The sequence below is a fragment of the Pteropus medius genome, unplaced genomic scaffold (assembly GCF_902729225.1).
Source record: "Pteropus medius unplaced genomic scaffold, Ma_sr-lr_union100, whole genome shotgun sequence".
Classification (NCBI taxonomy): domain Eukaryota; kingdom Metazoa; phylum Chordata; class Mammalia; order Chiroptera; family Pteropodidae; genus Pteropus; species Pteropus medius.
This window is the reverse complement of record NW_024349797.1, coordinates 7,759,676-7,779,198: the sequence shown is the minus strand read 5'-3', so window position 1 is coordinate 7,779,198 and position 19,523 is coordinate 7,759,676. Positions and strand designations below refer to the sequence as shown.

The 19,523-nt window shown below is 37.0% G+C and overlaps 1 protein-coding gene and 1 long non-coding RNA gene across 10 annotated transcripts in view; one reads left to right on the top strand and one right to left on the bottom strand.

The window, feature by feature from the left end:
- The window catches only part of TSHR (thyroid stimulating hormone receptor), a 102,012-nt gene that overhangs the window by 13,883 nt on the left and 68,606 nt on the right, over nucleotides 1-19,523 (bottom strand). For all 9 annotated transcript variants that reach the window (XM_039883954.1, XM_039883953.1, XM_039883958.1 and 6 more), the window contains 2 exons: nucleotides 18,386-18,454; nucleotides 6,640-6,717 (listed from right to left, as the gene is read on the bottom strand). In XM_039883954.1, the coding sequence (XP_039739888.1) occupies nucleotides 6,640-6,717; nucleotides 18,386-18,454 (147 nt within the window). The remainder of the gene's footprint in view (nucleotides 1-6,639; nucleotides 6,718-18,385; nucleotides 18,455-19,523) is intronic.
- Nucleotides 1-19,523, top strand: part of LOC120619572 (uncharacterized) — a 108,784-nt gene that overhangs the window by 21,927 nt on the left and 67,334 nt on the right. The window lies entirely within an intron of this gene.

Here is a 19,523-nt window from a genome sequence, read left to right as displayed (position 1 = left end):
AGAATTTATATGGTTTAGAAAAAAATACACACATTATTTTCCTAGGATTCAGACTCAGCAAATATTCTTTTATGTTCTACCTGTTTTGATGAAAGTAAAAAACTCTTACTTAAACAATTGACATTAACAAAACCATGTTACAAGAAACAGTTAATGGATTTGTGGATTATTCTTTCTTAGAGATGAAAAGTCATTCTAGTTTACTTTTAGGCTTTGCATAGATATGAAAACATTTACTGAATTCCCTGATGTCAGATGCATGATCATTTGAGGCCATTGCTCTAGGATAGTGGCTTTTAGTGCTTTGAAGAACTACTATTTGAAAGGAAAAACTTTTGAGGATGATAGTAGTGGCACTTTTAGTCAATTGAAGGATCACGAAGGTTTATATGACTTTGAGGAGCTAGGCAATAACTCCATCATCTCTCTCCTTCCCAGAGTCAGCCCCCTAGTTGGGGAACACTCTGCAAATTTCTCAGTAGTTACAAAAAGTAACTCTATCATTATAGATTGCTGTGACTTAAAGTATTAATCGTTTTTCTCATATTGGTGGCTCTAATAGTAAGAGACACTACTGATCCAAATAAATCTGGATTTGGGAGGGAATCAATTATCCTGAGTTGTTGACACAACTTCTCTGGTCCAAAGATTCCTAAGGTTGAAGTTCACCATCCTTGTTTTCAGCAAGAAGCCAGCAAGAACATGATTCTGGAAAGGTAATGGTCTGTTCTTTTTCTTCAAATTCTTCTATGACCTTCCTCAAAGCTCTCATAGACTCCAAGAAATGGTCGCAGGCTCTCTCCTTTGCTGTACCTCTGAGGACGTGGGTATGTGACTTAGGAAGGATGGCCTGCTTTGGTTGCTTCTTCAGCAACTTGGCTTCTTTGCCTTGAGTCTGGCTTGGTGCCCAAGCTGGGCACTGCAAGAGGTCTGTTTAACTTTGCAATTTATTTCACAGTCTGTGAGCAGAGCAGCCTAGCAGGCAAACCTCCTCTGGTTTACACCCTTAGGAGGTTCCCTACCTCTCCAGACAGCTGCTCCAAAGCTCTGGTCAGCAAGCACAGAAAGGAGGACAAGGAACTCCAGGCTGATTAGGTCTTTGGGCTCAATTTCCTTCTGCTCTGAGGGAGGTCCAGTGTCTGCCAAATAGCCAGGAGGTACAGACGAGCAGCCCAGGCGCAGTGGCTGAGAGTAGGCAGAGGTGAAGTAAAGAAAGCATGGGGTGAGTTGAAGAGGGCCATACACTATAAAGGGTTATGCAGCTGTTACTAATATTTCTGCAGTAACCCTTTGGTAGGTCACCTTACCTGCTGAGTTAGGTCGTGTTCCCCACAATACGATTTCAACACAACACACTTTTCAGACATTATCCTTGGACCCAAATTATGTCTTCTTTCCTTGCCTTGCCTTGCTTTGCCTTGCCTTGCCTTCCCTTCTCTTCTTTCTTCCTCCCTCCCTTCATTCCTCCCTCCCTCTCTTTTTGTTCTTTGAATACGTCTTATATTTTCCTGTTGACTTGCCTTTTGCTCTTTCTTTCATAACTCTCTTTGTTTTAATTCTATCCCTCATCTGAAGCCCATCTCAAGTATTACCTCCTTAAATGAGGCTTTTGCTGGTTACAGAAATGGCATCTTGATTCTCTAAGTATCTCTTATGGCTCTTTTTACACTGAACTTACAGTATAGTTATTTATTCACATTTCTCCTGAATTTGATTGTAACCTCAGTAAAAGCAAAGGCTGTGTCTTATCCTTCTAACTTTCATGGAGTTCAGTAGGTGCTTAGTAAAATGCCTATAGAACAGGATAAACTAGGGATGGAGGAGGGTTGGTAGTTAGAACAAAAACTGATTTTATTTAAGCCAAAAATTTTACCTAGGATCACAACTCAAAAATAAAAAGACAAACGACCCAATTTAAAAAAATGAGTAAGTTATCTGAACAGACACTTGACAAAAGAAAATATACAAGTGGCTAATAAGTATATGAAAAGATGCTCAACATGGTAAATAATCAGGGAAACACAAAGTAAAGCTACTTTACACTTATTAGAATGGCTAGAATAAAAAGGTTGACAATACAGTGGGTTGGCCAGTATGAAGCTGTCATACTTTGCTAGTGTGAATAGAAAATAGGACAACTATTGTGGAAAACAGCTTGTCAGTATCTCCTATAAAGTTAAATAGACAGTTATCCTGTGATCTGACAATTTTATCCCTAGATTTTTCACTAGAAAAATAATGATATGGAGTTGTCTATGGAAAACATAGGGGCATGACGGAAGTCTCTAGGTGATGAAAATTTTCTAAGTCTTGACTGGGGTAGGGTGACATAGTTTTGCTAAAACTCATCAAACTGTACACTTGAAAACTGTGCATATTATTGTATATAAATTATACCTCTACAACAAAAAATAATTTTGCTGAAGATCAACCTACAAAATTATGCATTGAAAACACCTGTGGACTTTAGGCATGCCCAAAATACCCTGCCACAATTTTTCAGCTGTCTAATAGTAGGAACTTATGATCATTAAGAGTCAAAAAGAAAACCAAAAGGCTTATTTTTCTGTAAACCAAAATAGTAGTCCATGACCCTTAGATTTTCAAATTTGATCAACTAATAGCAACAAAAGTTAAATTTGAAGTTTATTTTTATTAATACATGCATGTAAACTCAAGGGTATTATTAGAGAGATTTCCTCTACTTAGGAGATACTGAAAATAGTAAGGGGAACAATTATAATATAGAAATTTCAACAGTAAGTTAAATGCTTATTACTGTGGGTTACATAATTAGGCCTTAGAGAACTCTGGTTATTATGGAAGGCATTGCATTTCAGTGTGTTCTTTCCTTTGGGATTATAAACATCAAGAGCTTCTCTTTCAAAATAAGATTAACAGAAAACAAGATAATAAAAAATTGAAAGTATAAAAATAGAAAATGAGGTCGCATATCTTGATTTAAAAAATCAATAAGTAAAAAATGTTATTAAATGAAATTTAAAAAGGCTTTTATAAAAAAGATTAGAGAATAGCTCTCACTTAAGATGTTGCATTTATTTTAAATTAGGTTTTTTGAGAAGTGATATCTTTTTTGAAAAGTGGTAAAGTAAGTTGGCAAGTTTGACTGTTTATTTTGTCAACTGTTAGAGATGACTGTATTCTTTCATAAATACCTTTATGAGGCAGAAATACATATGCCATCCAATTCTCTTTTCTTTAGGTCGAGTTTAAGATTTTCCACCTTTGGCTTTGACTTGAAATCACAACCAAATTTGATATTTGATATTTGATATTTAGTTACATTTTAACAAATATTTATTGAGTACTTACTGTCTTCTCATTTGAAGTGGGGGGATTACAAAACATACAAGACATAGTCCATTTCCTTTAGGATCTTAAAAACTAGTTATGGGGAAAAGATATGTGGGACATTAAGTAATGAAATTTTTGACAAAAGTTCAAGGCGAGAATTAAAGTAATAGCATAGGCAATACTTTTAAGACAACAACTGTGGTTGAAATTTGAAGGACGAGACTGGATTCTTCTTCGTTTATTTCTTGCTTTCCTTCTACTGGCCTCTCAAATGCTGCCATCTCCATTGTCCTCTCTTCCTAACACTTTGTGCTTTCTTTTTAAATTTAATTTTAATTTTTATTAAAATAATGTATGAACCTATTTTTAAAAAAGCAAATAACACTGGAAGCTTGATAAAACACACAGCAGGTCCCTGAGCAGCCCCTCTCTGCAGTCTGCTTTCTGACTATCCAGAAGCAACCACTTTCAACTTCTGGTATTCTTTTCATAATTTAAATATTTCTTGATTTATTTGTTTTCGATTCACCCGCTGACTCCCTACTATGGATGATAAAGACTTAGCTCTTGTCCATCACCCTTCACACCTCTCCACTCTCCTGAAATAGTTTTAGGACATATTTGGTTGAACCCATATTCAGTATTTTGGTTATTACAATTCTGCATATTGTAATTATTTTCCTTGCTTGTGTGACTTTTTTTGTTTGTTTTGTCATAAGATGTTTGTCTCTCTCTCTTTTTGAATTAATGTATCTTGGTTCGAGTGGGCTTCTTGCTAAGTCTTGCCGATGCTCTGAAGTTCTATAAAACGCCTCTCAAACCAGTTTTTCATATAGTCAATCTTGTCAGATAATCTATTGATCCCTTTTTATTTCTACAACTTTCCCTCAGAGCCCTCTGTCCTTTAGCTTTGATGTAGGTGTCTTTTTCTCAAGATTTCCAGGACCTCCCTTTTTGGTCATCCTGGGAATTTCATTTGTTTCTCTCCTGTGTTGATTGCTGCTTCTGAATTCTTCATTGTTCCCTTTCTTAGTAGAATTGGAAGGGACCGAGGCGTGAGGTGTGGGGAAGGCAGGGGAGATTTGGAGGCTCTTGTCATCTAGACTAGTGCTACTTAAAGTGTGGTGCCCATTGGCTAACTGTTTCTTACGAGTCCTTGATAATGTAAGAAGCTCGTACTGGAATGTAAGCCAACTACTTCACTAAACTCACTGCTCAGTTTAAGCAACTTTGCTCTCATGGGAAGACTTTCTCCGTGAAGGAAGCTGTGCTTTGATGTACATTCCAGGCAAGCCATTCACCTTATAGTGGACCCATACTTTGAGCTATTCTGGTCTACACCACTGGTCTTCAAATTCTTTCAATAGCATGTAAATATAAGTAAAAAAATATTTGAGTATGTACCTTTAATATGTGTATATTTATGAGCTCTATACACATATCACTGTAATACCATGTTATGTACATTATGAAAGGCACTAAATGTACATTTAAAAGGATAAGATGAAAATAAGTAATATTTTAAAAACTATTTCACTAAAGTGAAAGCAATTATCTAAAGTGAAAATTATTAAATATACTTCACTATTTTTGAAAATCACTGTGTAACCCTTTCTGATATAGCTATTCAGAAGTCAGCTTCTTATTCAATTTATTTCAGTTTTGGTTTACATGGCTGTCTCAATGAAAAAAGTTACCTCAAAAAGATAGATGATTACAAATAGACTAGGGCAGGCTTGACTGTACTTATTAAATTAGGATTCTCATCTTTCAATCTGCTTCAGTAATTAAATACATGTTTTTATTGAAATTCATATTCTTGAATGTCAATCAGTTATTTTGCAAACTAATCTGAGGTGTTTTATTTTCTTATTTTATACACATGGATATAAAACCCATTTCAGGTCTTAATGGGAAAGATTTAAAAACAGTTTAAAATTTAATTTCTGATCTTAACAAAATAGGATTTTTATAAGCGACAGTCACAATTTTCAGCAAGAACATCACATTACATGGAAAAATGTTTCTAAATACCTGTTTCTAAAGGCTCTTTCCAAATCACAAGTTTCTTTAGAAAAGCAACAACTTTCCTCATGCATTGGGGAAATATCATCTTTATCTTGAAAAAGTAGTTAAAGATGTCTTTAAAAAAAGTATTTCAGGTTAAAAAAGTCACAGAAAAGCTTGACAGATTTTTTTCGCTTGTCTTTTTGTAAAAAGAAAAATGCATAATACTTTTAAGTACTTTGCCATTAGTTAACAATGAACCCCCATGTTGCACAGTAGGTTTTTAGCGGCACTTTTATATGTAGCCTATGTATTAAGAGAATAAGGCCATAAATCCACGTAGGTGGGCGCATTCAATCTAAAAGTGAAGTAAAATTATTAAAAGTGAAAGAGCGAGGATAAGTCTTTGAGACTGTGGATCACCCACTGTTTCCTTGGGATGCATCCATTCATTCCCTACCTGACTCTTGAGGGATAGAGGTCATCGATATATAAAATATTAGTAAAACAATTTGTTCTCATTTTTAAAAACATAAATGTACATTTATGTTTTAAAATTTTAAAAAATATTTAAATAATATTTTAAGAAATATTACTAGAATATTTCTTTTTGTCTCTGCTGGATTGTCCTGTGCTGTGTTCCATTTTGGCAAGGACTTGACTAAATGCTCAATGATGAGATTCTAAACTAAGGCAAAACCAAGGGGAGGGAGGAGACAGCATTAATAAAGAGGCCGAGGGAGACATACTTGACAAAACTTGATTACCAATTGAATGTGGAAATGTAAATCAGAGGAAATGCAAAAATAGGTACTTTTGCCCATGCTGTTTTTAAAAGTGTTTACATTCCATCTTCCCTAATGATGATGAGTTCTTCCGAAACAGTCATTTAAACTCTTCCTTCTTTGTGCCAGGTATTGTGCAATGCAAATTCACATATATTTCCTGTGCAAACTAGGGCGCCTTCCACCTATTTGTAGACCTCATGTCTTAGAATTTTACAAACAGCAGCTGTTCAAAATGTCTGGGTTTTTTTTTCCCCATGAGAGTGACTCCACAAATGTCCACACCAAGGTGGCTTCCTGATCAGGCATCAGGATGGCACAGTGGAATGTGGAGACTTCTGAATATCAAACAGCAAGAACTTTATTCCAAATAGTAATCTATACTGCTGGGCAGAAAAGTACTAGAAGTCTCTTTTCAAGACAATAACATTCCCTACCCACGGACATCAGCTGTTCCTCTTAATGCCCCGCTCCCTTCCAGGAAAAGAAAAGAAGAAAAAGACTGAAATGTTCTTTCATATGTTTTACTCACAGCAAGGTCGGTCCACTGTATACTCCTCCAAATGCATCTTTGTCAATAACTGTCAGGTATTTATTTTTGTTCAGGTAACTTGAGAAAGAGAGAGAGAGAGAATAAATTAGGTGAGGTTAAGCAAATTAATGCAAATACCAAAATTATACATGAGCGTGGTCCCCCACAGCTATTAACTGGTTTTTAAGAATTTGGAAATTAAAGAATTACCTTCTTCTGGCTTAAGTACTCAAAACATTCTAGGTTTCAATTGTGCAAAGTTTATATATATTAATTATGGTAGAAGTCTTTGAAAGTGAGCTTGTTTATGATCTAGTTTGCATATCTAATTTTACAAAAGTTGCCTAATTACCTATTTACCTGGCCAGTGGCAATTGTATTTTCCAATCCTCTTCAAAACCAACTAATTTAATTTTTTCTCAGTATTGATCATATTCCCATTTTCTTTCGAAGACTGGGCTACAATCAGGAACAGAATGAAGGTGGTGAAGGTGGTGGGTCAGGTGATGCAGACTCTCAGAGATTCAGATCTCTTCTTTGGGACAAGGTTACCAGATTTAGCAAATAACAATACACCTCAGACCGACAATGAATAATTTTTTAGTATAAGTATTTCCCACACAATTTTTGAAACAGTTATTATACTAGAAATTCTTTGTTATTTATCTGAAATTTGAACTGAATTGGGTGGCCTGTATTTTCTCTGACAATCTCGTTTGGTTGGGGCAGGTTATGCAGATAAGATGGCAGAGTATATCCTTCATGGAGGAAGTATATTGATCTTTCCATTTTGAAAACACATTGGGCATTTGAGGGTAAAGTATCTTTGAAGCAATTTAAGTCACAAAGTGATTCTGTTTTTTTAATACAAAGTGATTCTGAAATAAAAGTACTTCCAAATGGATGAAAGCTTCCAAAGATTTTGAAACTGGTTCCCCACCTCCCTAGATTTTTTAGAGAACAAATTTGTCCTAAAAGAAACAAAGTGCATATATATCCTCGTTATAAGTGACCTCAATTTACACGTGTTTAGAATAACCACATAACCTAGTCAGTTCTAGAATTAGTGAGTGGTCACCTGTTGATGCAAAATGAATACAGCAGAGACCCCTTAGGAGGTCTGCTTAGATATGAATAATGCTCGCATCATTCTGTTTATGGTGTTTGCTTTTCATGATGGAAAATTCTCAAGGATGATGGTTAATGATAATAGTGTAACATGAGGACTTTCGGTCGGAAGGATTCCTGTCCCAGAGCCCTCACGGAGAAACTTCTTAGTTAAGAGGCTGTTCTTCTCTTTCTCTGACTCAGCTGAGGAGAGGGAGGGCGCCTTCATTGGTGGCTGACTTGAGGGGAGGCGGCCTCTGTTGCTGTTCAGAAGGCAAAAGCAGGAGCAGTGCTTCCTGAGGTTCCGGTCCTCAGCCTCGCCTGCTCCAGCAGCTCCAGTCTTCTGTCAAGAATGCAACTTACTTAGAATAAGAGATGGCAGCCTCAGAGCTGGAGGTGGGTCTTTACAGGAGCAGTTGGAGGAAGAAGAGTTTACCAACCACTAACGAAGTCTCCCTCTCCTGGGCGGGATGAGAGATTAACCAAATGACAAGTATGTACTTCAACTCCACACAATGACAGCTTATAAATTGATATAGATTTTGTGATTCTTTGCATTTTTTCTCAAAATGAGGTTAAGAACCTCCTAAAGTAGCCACTACCAGTTTTCCTAACCGCACTCTTTATTTCCTTCACGGCATTATCACAACATGCAATTATCTTTCTTTTTAAATTTGTTTACTTGTTCCTCTTCTGTCTACCCAGTCAGAATATAAGCTCTCTGTCCTATTTGTTGCTGTACCACTAGTGCCAAGTTCAATGCCCCTCTAACTATTTGTTGAATGAATGTATAAAAGAGTAAATAAAAAAACGATGCACCTGTCTTCCAAAATAATAAGGTAGGCAATGCTAAACTCTTAGGTGGACACACGTGATTGTTTTATGGGAAAAAATAATGGAAACTGAAAGACTAGAAGACTCAGTATATGGTGTGGTAGCCGACTGACTTTTTGATGGCTGCGACAGGACAGCTGGCTTACAATGCTACAAGGGCATGGTCCAGACATAGCCTCTTTGGCGGGGCTGGACACCAAGCCTCCAGGGCATTGTTAAGTCTGAAATGGAGGGGTCAGTTAATCTCATATACGTACAAAGCCCAGCTAAGGCGATACAGCAGCTAAACTGTGTGCCTTCTGGATGAATAACTATCACCTAAGGCTCTGAATCATTTGATCTTTGTTTGATTCTCCTTCAACCCACTGTGTCCATGTCAGTGATAGCTAGAGCAGGCAAGAGCCACCTTGGAGAAAACAGCAATCAGAGAGAAGCTCTTGAACATGATTTTGTAGAAAGATGGCTAAATTCAGTGTGATTACAGCGCTGGCTCATGTCTCCTTTTGTATTCTTTGGGCCATGCCGCTTGCTGATCGATCACATTCTGTTCCCAGACTGCTGAAAATCAAGTAACGACTGGTGACCTCATCTCAGTTTGTCCTCACCATCTCCAGCTGCTGCGAGTGAAAATCGGCTTGCTCTAATCATTAGAAACTGTAGAACTAAATAATTGCTTGTCCAATTCTGCAGTGTTTTCATCTGTTATTCAATATGTCCCCAAGGATAAGGAGTCTGGTTGATAAGCACTGCAGTTTACCAGAAACACTGTAGAAGATTTCATACTGGGAAAGCCAGCCAGAGTCCAGGAGGGGAGAAAAAGGATGGAGGGAGGGCGCAGTCAACTTGAACGGAGATGAACTAGGTCTTGAGGGAGGCTGTGTTCTCTAAAACCAACATGGTTATTTGGACACTTTACCTCTTAGAGATAATTAGATGCTTAAAAATGAAACTATCACTGCCTTAGTAGTATGGAGGGCTGCCTTATTTAGCTTTTAGCCTTGAGTTCAGATTGCTGATACTACCTTCCATCTAAGGGGGTAGGAAGGGAAAACACATCCACAGAAGCTTTAATAGCCAGAAAGAAAGTGCTTCTATCAGCTCCATTTATCACATGATGTTTACTGGGAATGTTGGTCTAGTTAAACTGATTTCCTCGACCATGACTTAGCTTTATTCCTCTGGAATCCACATTCTGTAAACCAGCTTGAGTAAGTCGATCACAAATCTTGGTAGGCTATATGGGTAACTACTTCAGGCAATAATTATTTTATAAGGGTGTAATCGTTAATACTATCTGCTGCAAGGACAAGATGAACATGAATGAACTTAAAATAGAATAGAAAGTCTTGGAGTCAGAGTTGAAAGGAAAGACTTCTTGAAATTTAGGATTTCTAAATGCAAATACCGGGAAGCGCTTATGAGAAAGTAAGTGATGTTTCCTTTAAAAATAATAATATAGACACTGCTACGTGTGTGTTTTCAATGCCTTTTCATTGTTTGGAGGACTTATCCTTCTTTGAGAATTTCCTGGAAGAGATGAAGTTCTTCCTAGAAAAGATATGTCAGATTTTTCATATGGTGGGGGATTGTTAAGAAACCCTGCCTTGATTTAAGTGATTGTATCTCACAGTTAAGGAAGAACATCATGGTCAGGAAAATGAAGATGGTCAGGAATGAGGTGGAGAAAAATAGCCAATCAAAGAATTCAGTAATATAACTCCAATATTATTCAGTATTATTAGTTACAATATGGCTCACATCCTGCCCCAATTGGACTCACTCTTGGCACATAGCAGCCATTCAGTAAAAACACACTGGGAGAATAAATGGAAGTCCAGTTGCTTGGTAACTCCTAGCTAGACTACATAACCCTCTATATTATGTTTAGATGAGGAAGTGACTTATATCAGAGGGAGGAGTATGACACTGTGGGAAAGCTGTGGTCACTGCTGAGCTTTGTTTTCTGGGGAGTTTTAGAACACATTTCAGCTCCAAGATGGAATTTCGGCCTGTATATCCATAATCCCTTTAGAGGACGGTTGGGCTGGGACCTGTTTAAGTTAAGACTCTACTGGGAACACTTTGGTGGAGAGCAGTGTTTCTCTCCCACGCATTCGTTATTTGGAAAATTAAAGGGAACCCTGCTCAGTCTTCATTGCTCTATGGAAATCCTTTTGGTAGCAGAAATCAGGACACCTGTCTGTAAACAGTCGCAGGTGAGAAAATGCTCAAGCTTTCAATAGGCAGAGGAAAAAGCCAGCCTGGGAGCATATCCTACAAGCTGTTCAAATACTTACCAATGAGAAATAATAGCCTGCTTAATCCCGTAATTTTCTCTATCATTGTCTTTTCCCAGTGCTCAAAGCTGCAGTGTTTTGCTTCTAATCAGCGAATATGTGATGCTAATTAGCACTTGAGTTGTGTTGATTTCTCTGTTTATAACGATTAGTGTTTTGGTACATTTTTAGCACATCAAAATGATATTTTTTTTCTTACTCAAGTGTTTACTATCAGATAGTAGCTAGTTACTAGAGTTTGACAATAGAAAATACAATACAGAGAATTAGACATTTTGAGATAAGGAGCAAGGAGCGTATCCCCACACCAGACTGCGTGGAGAGGATGGAAAAGACGTTCCAAAGAATGAATGTGTGACTTGTGACTGAGAGCAGTTCAACTTCTGTTGAACAAAGGATGCTTGTGTTTTTATTAATTTTACCTCTGAGTGATGACAGTGCGCTTAGTTCCATGTGAAATCACAAGACCATGTGCTTTTACACATCTGTCATAATTTTAGTGAACTTTTAACTAATTACCCAACTGTTGTGGAGGCATCAATACTTGTTCTCAATATGGAATTTGTCCAACTTGGCTGCAATTGTATTCTTCAGTTACACTAACAAAAATGGGGTCTAAATGAGGTCAAATCTGCTAATTTCAGTAAATTGGCATGAAGTGGATGATGGGGAATAATTCTTCTTTTGGATGACATATTGTTTAAATTCGAACTTAAAGATATTTAAACACGCTTGTTGAAAATTTACCAAATTGCTAACATGCTTACATGCAATCTTTTAACACTATTAGAATAATTATAGGATTTGGATGTGCTTACATTAGTTTAAAATCACAATTAGCATCGAGACCAGAGGTATCAGTCCTATGTTAAAATCACAAAGTGAATATAATTTCATTACTACTATGGAAACTTGACATCTACCTTCGCCATCTACAGCTCAACCCTTATCTTCCCACTCCTCCTTATCATGATCATCTTGATTTTACCTTGGATTTACATGATACCTTTTACTGAAGTGCTTAGAGCTAAGAAAAATTTCTATCAATCAGTAATCAGAAACTTAGGTAGAATGATGAATAGACAGAATATTGCTTTATAATAGGAGCAAAGATTCAAGTTTGGATTCAAAATACTGATTGGAACAAAAAAAGATCTTTGTTTTCTATTATGATTGGATCTGAATTTTTAAACGCAAAAATATTTCTATCCAGATACTTCTCATCTTTATCTCATGTTTGCCCATTATCCATTACCAGGAATTGAGAGAAACAGATCACATATTTCATCACACGATTGTCATCCTCACGGAATACTTTCACCTAGACCAGAGGTTCACAAACTATGACCATCCAGTCAAATTTTGCTTGCTGACTGTTTTTGTAAATAAAGTTTTATTAGAACACAGCCATGCTCATTTTTTATGTACTATCTATGTCTGCTCTCATGTTATGTTGGTAAAGTTGAGTAGCTGCCACTAGGATCATATGGCTCACTAAGCCCCAAATATTTACTATCTGGCCCTTTCCAGAAAATGCTTGCTAAACTCTGATCTAGTCTTTTAAAAATCAAGAAACAAATGATTCTTAATTAAGAAATATTTCTATCTCTTCAACAAATGGCATTGAGAAAACTGGACAGATATATGCAAAAAAATGAAACTGGACCACTTTCTTATACTGGACCACTTTCTTATACCATATATAAGAATATGTGGTATAAATGAAACTGGACCACTTTCTTATACCACATATAAGAATAAAGTCAAAATTGATTAAAGTCTTAAATGTAAGACCTGAAACCATAAAACTTCTAGAAGAAAACATAGGCAGTAAACTCTCTGATATTGCTATTAGTAATTTTTTTTTTTTCCTGATGTATCTCCTCGGACAAGGGAAACAAAAGAAAAAATAAACGAACTGGACTACATCAAACTAAAAAGTTTTTACATGGAAAAGGAAACCATCAACAAAATGAAAAGACAACCTATTGAATGAGAGAAGATATTTGCCTCTGATACATCTGACAAGGGGTTAATATCCAAAATTTATAAAGAACTCATACAACTCAACAACAACAAACAATCTGATTAAAAAATGGGCAGAAGACCTGAATAGGTATTTCTCCAAAGACGAAATACAGATGGCCCATAGACATACAAAAAGATGCTCAAGGTCACTAAGCATCAGAGAAATGCAGATTGAAACCACAATGAGATAATACGTCACACCTGTCAGAATAGCTAACATCAATAAATCAAAAAACAACAAATGTTGGCGAGGATGTGGAGAAAAGGAAATCCTCATACACTGTTGGTGGGATTACAAATTGGTGCAGCCACTATTGAAAAGTTTGGAGATTTCTCAAAACATTAAAAAAATAGAAATACATTTTGACCTAGCAATTGCACTTCTGGGTATTTATCCAAAGAAAACCAAAACACTAATTTGTGAAGATCTATGTATCCCTATATCCATGGCAGTGCTTGATTCACAATAGCCAAGATATAGAAGCAACCTAAGTGCACATCAATAGACAATGGGATAAAGTTATGGTACATATATACAATGGAATGTTATTCAGCTATAAAAAATTGAAATCTTATAAGTTTTAATAACATGGATAGACATAGAGGGTATCATGCTGAATAGAATAAGTCAGACAAAAGTAAATACCATATGATTTCACTTATATGTAGAATATAAGGAAGAAAAGAAGTGAACAAACTAAATAAAAACAGACTCACAGATACAGAGAACAAACTGGTGATTGCCAGAGGGGAGGGGACTTGGGGGACTGGGTGAAAAAGGTGAAGAGATGAAAGTAGTTAGAAATTAGTAGCTACAAAACAGTCACGAGGACATAGAGTACAGCACAAGAAATATGGTCAATATTATTATAATGGCTGTATGTAGAGCCAGATGGGTGCCAGAGCAATCATAGGGATCACTTCATTATTTATATACCTGTAACCATTGTACTGTATACTTGAAACTAATATAAAAAAGAAATATTTCCCACACTTATCAAACTCCTATAAATAACCTTAATATTTTACATAAAAATTTCCAGAAAGTAGGGCAAAAATTAGGTTCACTGATTATTTCCTATGTTTCAAGAGATAGTTACAATGGCTGGAACAGGCTGTAATTCAAAGGACCAGTAAATTAAAACCCATTGCCACCAACAGAACAACTCTCTGGCGTCAGCCAAGCCTCTCACAGAGCCCACGATATGGTCTGAGGAGAAAGCTGGCGGGACTGCTGAGTGTCTCCGTACAGAATCTCTTTATGGGCTTAATTTCAGAAGTCCACCGGATGATCTGAAACTCCTATGAGCTCTTAGATTCTACACAGGTCACCTGTACAATAAAACTTGCTAAATTTACCTGCCTCACAACAAGGTGATATGTTAAAAGAATCCTCTTGAGCAGTGTTTCCTCAAAAGAGTTTATGGAATAGCAGTCCAGAGATATGTTTCTGGTACCAAAAGCTCCCTGGGAGATTCTGCACACTATACCCGTCTTGGGAAGCAGTAACTCAGATTGTTCTCTTAAAAGACTAGAGAAGTCTACCTGGATACTTTATAAGGTCACGAAGAACCTTTTAAAAGTAATACCCATTAATTTATCATGAAAAGAAAGTTCAAGGAACATAGTTTGGGAACACTGCCCCGCCCCCCGCCCCACTTTATCTTTTCTCTTACCACAAAAGAAGAGAATCTGAGACAAACATTATTGTTTCCTTGTTAGTTTTCTCTTTCAATAGAAAACATCTCTAAACTCCTTTGCAACTGATTTTATGGCCAAAGCCATAACAGGCTGCTAGACTTACACTGAGATCCACTTATCACAGCAGTCTTCTAATTTTAGAAGATTCATTTTGGAAATCTTTTGAAGTTTTTATGGAGTATTTAAGCATGACCAGCAGGCCAATTATAAATAAGTATGAGCTGTTTTGAAGCGAAATGGTCAACATACATGGCCTAACATCAATCCCAGTTCTCTGAATTTAATACCAGTTTGCCATGCCAACCTTTTCACCAAGGTCAAAAGACCTTATTTGGAAGCTCATTGAGTTGGTGGCTTTGGTGGCACCAGGAAAGTCAGGTCCTCACTGACCAATGACACTTTGCTTGGTGTGTGTGACTGTCCTCTGAAACTCCTACTGGTAGTACTTTGAATCTAGAGTGGTCTCCTTTCTCTCACATGAGTCCACTTTTCCCAGCTGCAAGATATTTTAGCTTCTGTATTTCCTGCCTTTAATGGACTAAGCTAAGAGCCTCATTCTCCTGGACTGAGAAAGAAGTGATAGAGGGATTGGGTATCCAAGCTTTGGTGGTGGCTTGTAAGTCAGCAACAGTGAATCCCAGCAGGGCACAAGGAAGAGTCTTGAACCAGGGGATCTAGGTTTGGGCTTTGGCTTGGCCGCTAGATAGCTTGATCATATTTAAAAAGCCATGTTTTTTTGTTTTTTTTTTTTTAAAGTACATTAAAAAAAAGCCATGTGTTCACTTTGGGCTTCAAATGTAAACGTGACTACTGGGCCAGAGGATTGCTGTAGGTACTCCATAGCATCAGTTCCTGACTTTTGCTTTGCATAGGACATACCAGGGGAGATTTTTAAACACCCAGTGACCTGGCTACACCTACACCGATGAACCAGAATGTCTTGTAGTAAAACCTAAGCATCGGCGCTTTCAAATCTCTTCAGGTGATTCAGATTTGCAGCTAATATTGTGAATCATTGCTCTGTAGACTTTAAGGTCTGAATTTTATACCCCAAATCTATGTCCCTAAAGAAAAGATAACTGAGAGTTATTTAGGGTGATATCTTACAATGACTAAAGGTGGCAGGATAAAGAAACAAATAATTTAAAGCATAGATCCTAATCTTAGGCTTAAAAATCCTTTGCTTGTGGAAAAATAAAAGTTTTAGAAATGAATTACCCTATATCCAAAGTTGGTTTCTGGTCCTTTTTCTCATCCAGCATCCTGGAAAGGCAGTTTTGGTTTAGGCAAGAGTCAGCTGGATACACCGAATTCAGGAGCCATATTGTGAGCTCTGGTTGAAGATTTCTTCACTATTCCTACCTCTGTCCTTGCTAGTGTGATTCTCTGTTGCCTTAATAATAACCTCTTGATGTTCCCAATGCCTAGAACAGTGTGATGGTCTTTTGAAATCTTTATACCCTAAGTATCTATAAACTGTCATAATTATTTTAAGGAGTCTCAATACCTCCACTTCATTTATAGAAAATTTGAATTGAGAGGTTCATTTTCCTAAGGTCAAGGGTTTCTGAGAATAGTTGAATCAAAGAGGAAAATATTTGGTTAGATTCATGTAATGTCAAAATTAAATGCTAATAATTTAAAAAACATGTGCTAAGTCAGGGGAAACCATACTTATATCTTCAGAAAGGAGGCCAATGCTATTAGGTATTTAGTGTTCAGTTATTTAGTGCACAGCACCTGGCTCATTGTAGGTGCTCAGTCAATATGTTGAAAATAAATGAAGCATTGTGTAAGATTCGTACCACAAAGTTAAGTTGGAAGTAGGGTCTCTCCAACATGAAAATAAATTTGATGTATAAGTATTCATATTACTCTACTGATTCTTTTTAGATTTCCCCTATAATTATGTATTTTAAAAAATGACTAAAATTAACCTGAATGAGCCCATAACCAGACAATCTAAAGAAAGGTACTCTCTTTATTTTGATGAAGACTACTAGGAAACCTAAAAGCCTGGCAAAGAGTGAGACCCCACTTCAAACAAACTGAGAAAGCCGTGCCAAGGTTTACTGATTTAAAAACTTATTAGCATTTATTCTTTAAAAATGGATTTATACCAGAACCCACCACTTAACCCCAAAACCAGAATGACATCACTAAACATGTGGGTTTTTTTGTTCGTTTCTTTTGCATTGAGGGCCCCTGCATATGGTTATGTATGTTATTTACCTACTTCAAGCATGGTCAATGGGTGAGAAGCATCAGCATCACCTGGGATCTTGTTAGAAATACAGAATCCTGGGCTTACCCCAGATCTACCATATCAGAATCTTTAATTTAACAAGATCCTCCAGATGATTTATATGCTCATTAAAGTTTGGGAAGTACTGTATGACATAACAGATTTAGAAGCATAAGCCCTCAGATTTTGTAGTGATCATTTCTAGAATATATAATAACTATTCATAAAATGTTTAAGGGAAAAAAAAGAATCACAAAAATGAGTGGGCAACAAAGTTGTCAAGCATGAACAGATAAATTTTCTAACAAGCAAATAGAACTTCTGGAGTTGAAAATATATAATTATTAAAAAATATTCAATGAAGTGTTACGAAACAAATCAAACACAAAAATCTGTTGTTTGTTGCTTCAGCTGATTGTTACCCATGATTTTTTTTCTCCTATGTGATTTTTGACTGTGAGCTCATATTTGATTGGTCTTAATCTTTAAAACCTGGGAGCCTACCTTAGGATTCTTTCCTCTGTAGAGATTTGCATTTATTTCTGTTAAGAGTCAAGAGGTACTACTTGGCGTGGCACAACTTGTCCAGGTTCCCTGGCTTAATCTAGGAGTCTCAGGTTTACATCATGTCCCTTGCCTTCTCATTGTACTAAAGCCTAGTCTCCTGGCAGTACTGATGTTGGCAGCTACCCCAAAGGGAACTTGTGAGCATTTACCACTTTGGTTTCAGCTTCTGGCTTGTTAGTTTATTTCTCTCTATAGGAGCTATGAAAAAAAAATTTTTTAATGTATAATTTTGTCATTTTGTAGTGAGAGGTCCCTACAAATTAATTCATCTACTGTACTGTGGGAAACAGACTCATTTTCATTTGTTAGATATTAGGTTAAAACACACACCAGTACAGCTGGACTAGTCCACAAGCTCTTAGACACATAATATGCCCTGGCATAGATACTGAGGACCACAAAGACCTGATAGAAAGGTATGACAAAGGCAGAAACCCATGTCAATGGCTATCTTTTTGCCAACATTCTGTTCTAGGAATTATTTATTTGGGGAGAAGGCAAACGTTGGATATAGCTTTTCAGCTATTTCTGAGTGAATCAAATATAAACACATCCTTCCTGAAAACCTGTCAGGAAAAATCTAAAAAGAAATCCTTACTTTTTGAACAGCTTTGGAGTTAGTTAAAGATACTCCTTCACGTCATGAACATAGTAGATGGACACTGACACACACACGCACGCGCACACGCACACACACTCCTACAGAATAACTGAAGGTGACACCATGATTCTCCATTTTATCAAGGATAAAGACTTTGGGACTTAGAACTGGCATCACTGTAAGTGTCTACTAAAGGTGGCTCTTGCCAAGTTCCTTTAACATCATCCCAAGTGTTGGTCATACTATGTGGTTAAGGAATGCTCTGGTAGAAACTATCTCTAGAAGAATTCCACCCCATTGGACAGCCCTTCCTGGTGGTGGGAGTCTGGGGAAAGATAGCAGTTTCCATGGTTATCCTTGACTTACACAGCATCCAGCTTTGTCCCATTGAAAGCATGTCCTTGGACTGAAGTCAAGCCATTGTTGTATAGTTTCCTACAATCAACAGAGAGAGTAGAAATCAGTGACTTATACGAGGTGGTGCTAGCCCTTTTCTGGGGTTGGGCTTCATTTCTTCAGTATGTGCATGAAGGTTCTCAGGTCCCACACACAAGCCCCATGAGAAAACGTTACAGTATATCTTACTTGGGACATAGAATAATATTTCTCAGTTTTAATCCCCATTATCCAGACTTAGCTTCTAGTAACTTTAAGCTGCTGCTCAGAAGCAGATTCACTCTGGGGAACAAAGATTTGCTACCATTAAGGACTTTTTAAAAACGTTCCGCATCTACTCAAAAACACAAGAGTTTCAGGTAATGGTTAACCCAATGTCAACAATGGAGGAATAGCTACAGTTTCTTAAGATGCGCGCTTTTAAGGACATTGTTCTCCTGAATGCATAAGTTTTATATTTTTCTATGTAAAATGCTATTTCACTTTTGTATTTTATTCATATTTTTTTTCTCAGAGTTTATTACAGATTAAATGCTTAGTGGTTGTCGGGTGAATTAAATTGGACTTCAAAGACAAATTTAAGAAAGTAGCTAGACCATGCCTTTTGTGGAAATTTTAATGTTTTATTTTGTTGCTATATTTCTGCAACCAATTAATTCATACAGTGATTCCAGCTGGACTAAAGTGTTATCACCTGTATGTCCTAGTTAAATTACTGAGACATACAGGTAACTTGCCAAAACCACGTCGATGCAGAGCTGTCAAGAATCAGGGTTTCTGACCTCAAAAATGATTCTTCCCACTCACTGAAAGCACACACCCTTTTGTGGAGGAGAAGGAGCCTCAGCTGTGGGAACTCTGGTTCCCACATGGGCGTCATTAGGAGCTATTGCCATGAGATAAGAGAAAGCAGCATGACCACAATCAGGCACAGCTAGTGGCAAGTGTAGGGGAACTCTGAGCACTGCTGCAAATCATCACCTATAAACTCTGGTAAGAAGTAAGAAGCTTAAAGAGGCTCCAAATTTGAAATTAGAACTGGCTCTGTCACTTCATAGCGAGTGATCCTGATAATTTCTCAACCTCTTTTATCCTCAATTTCTTATCT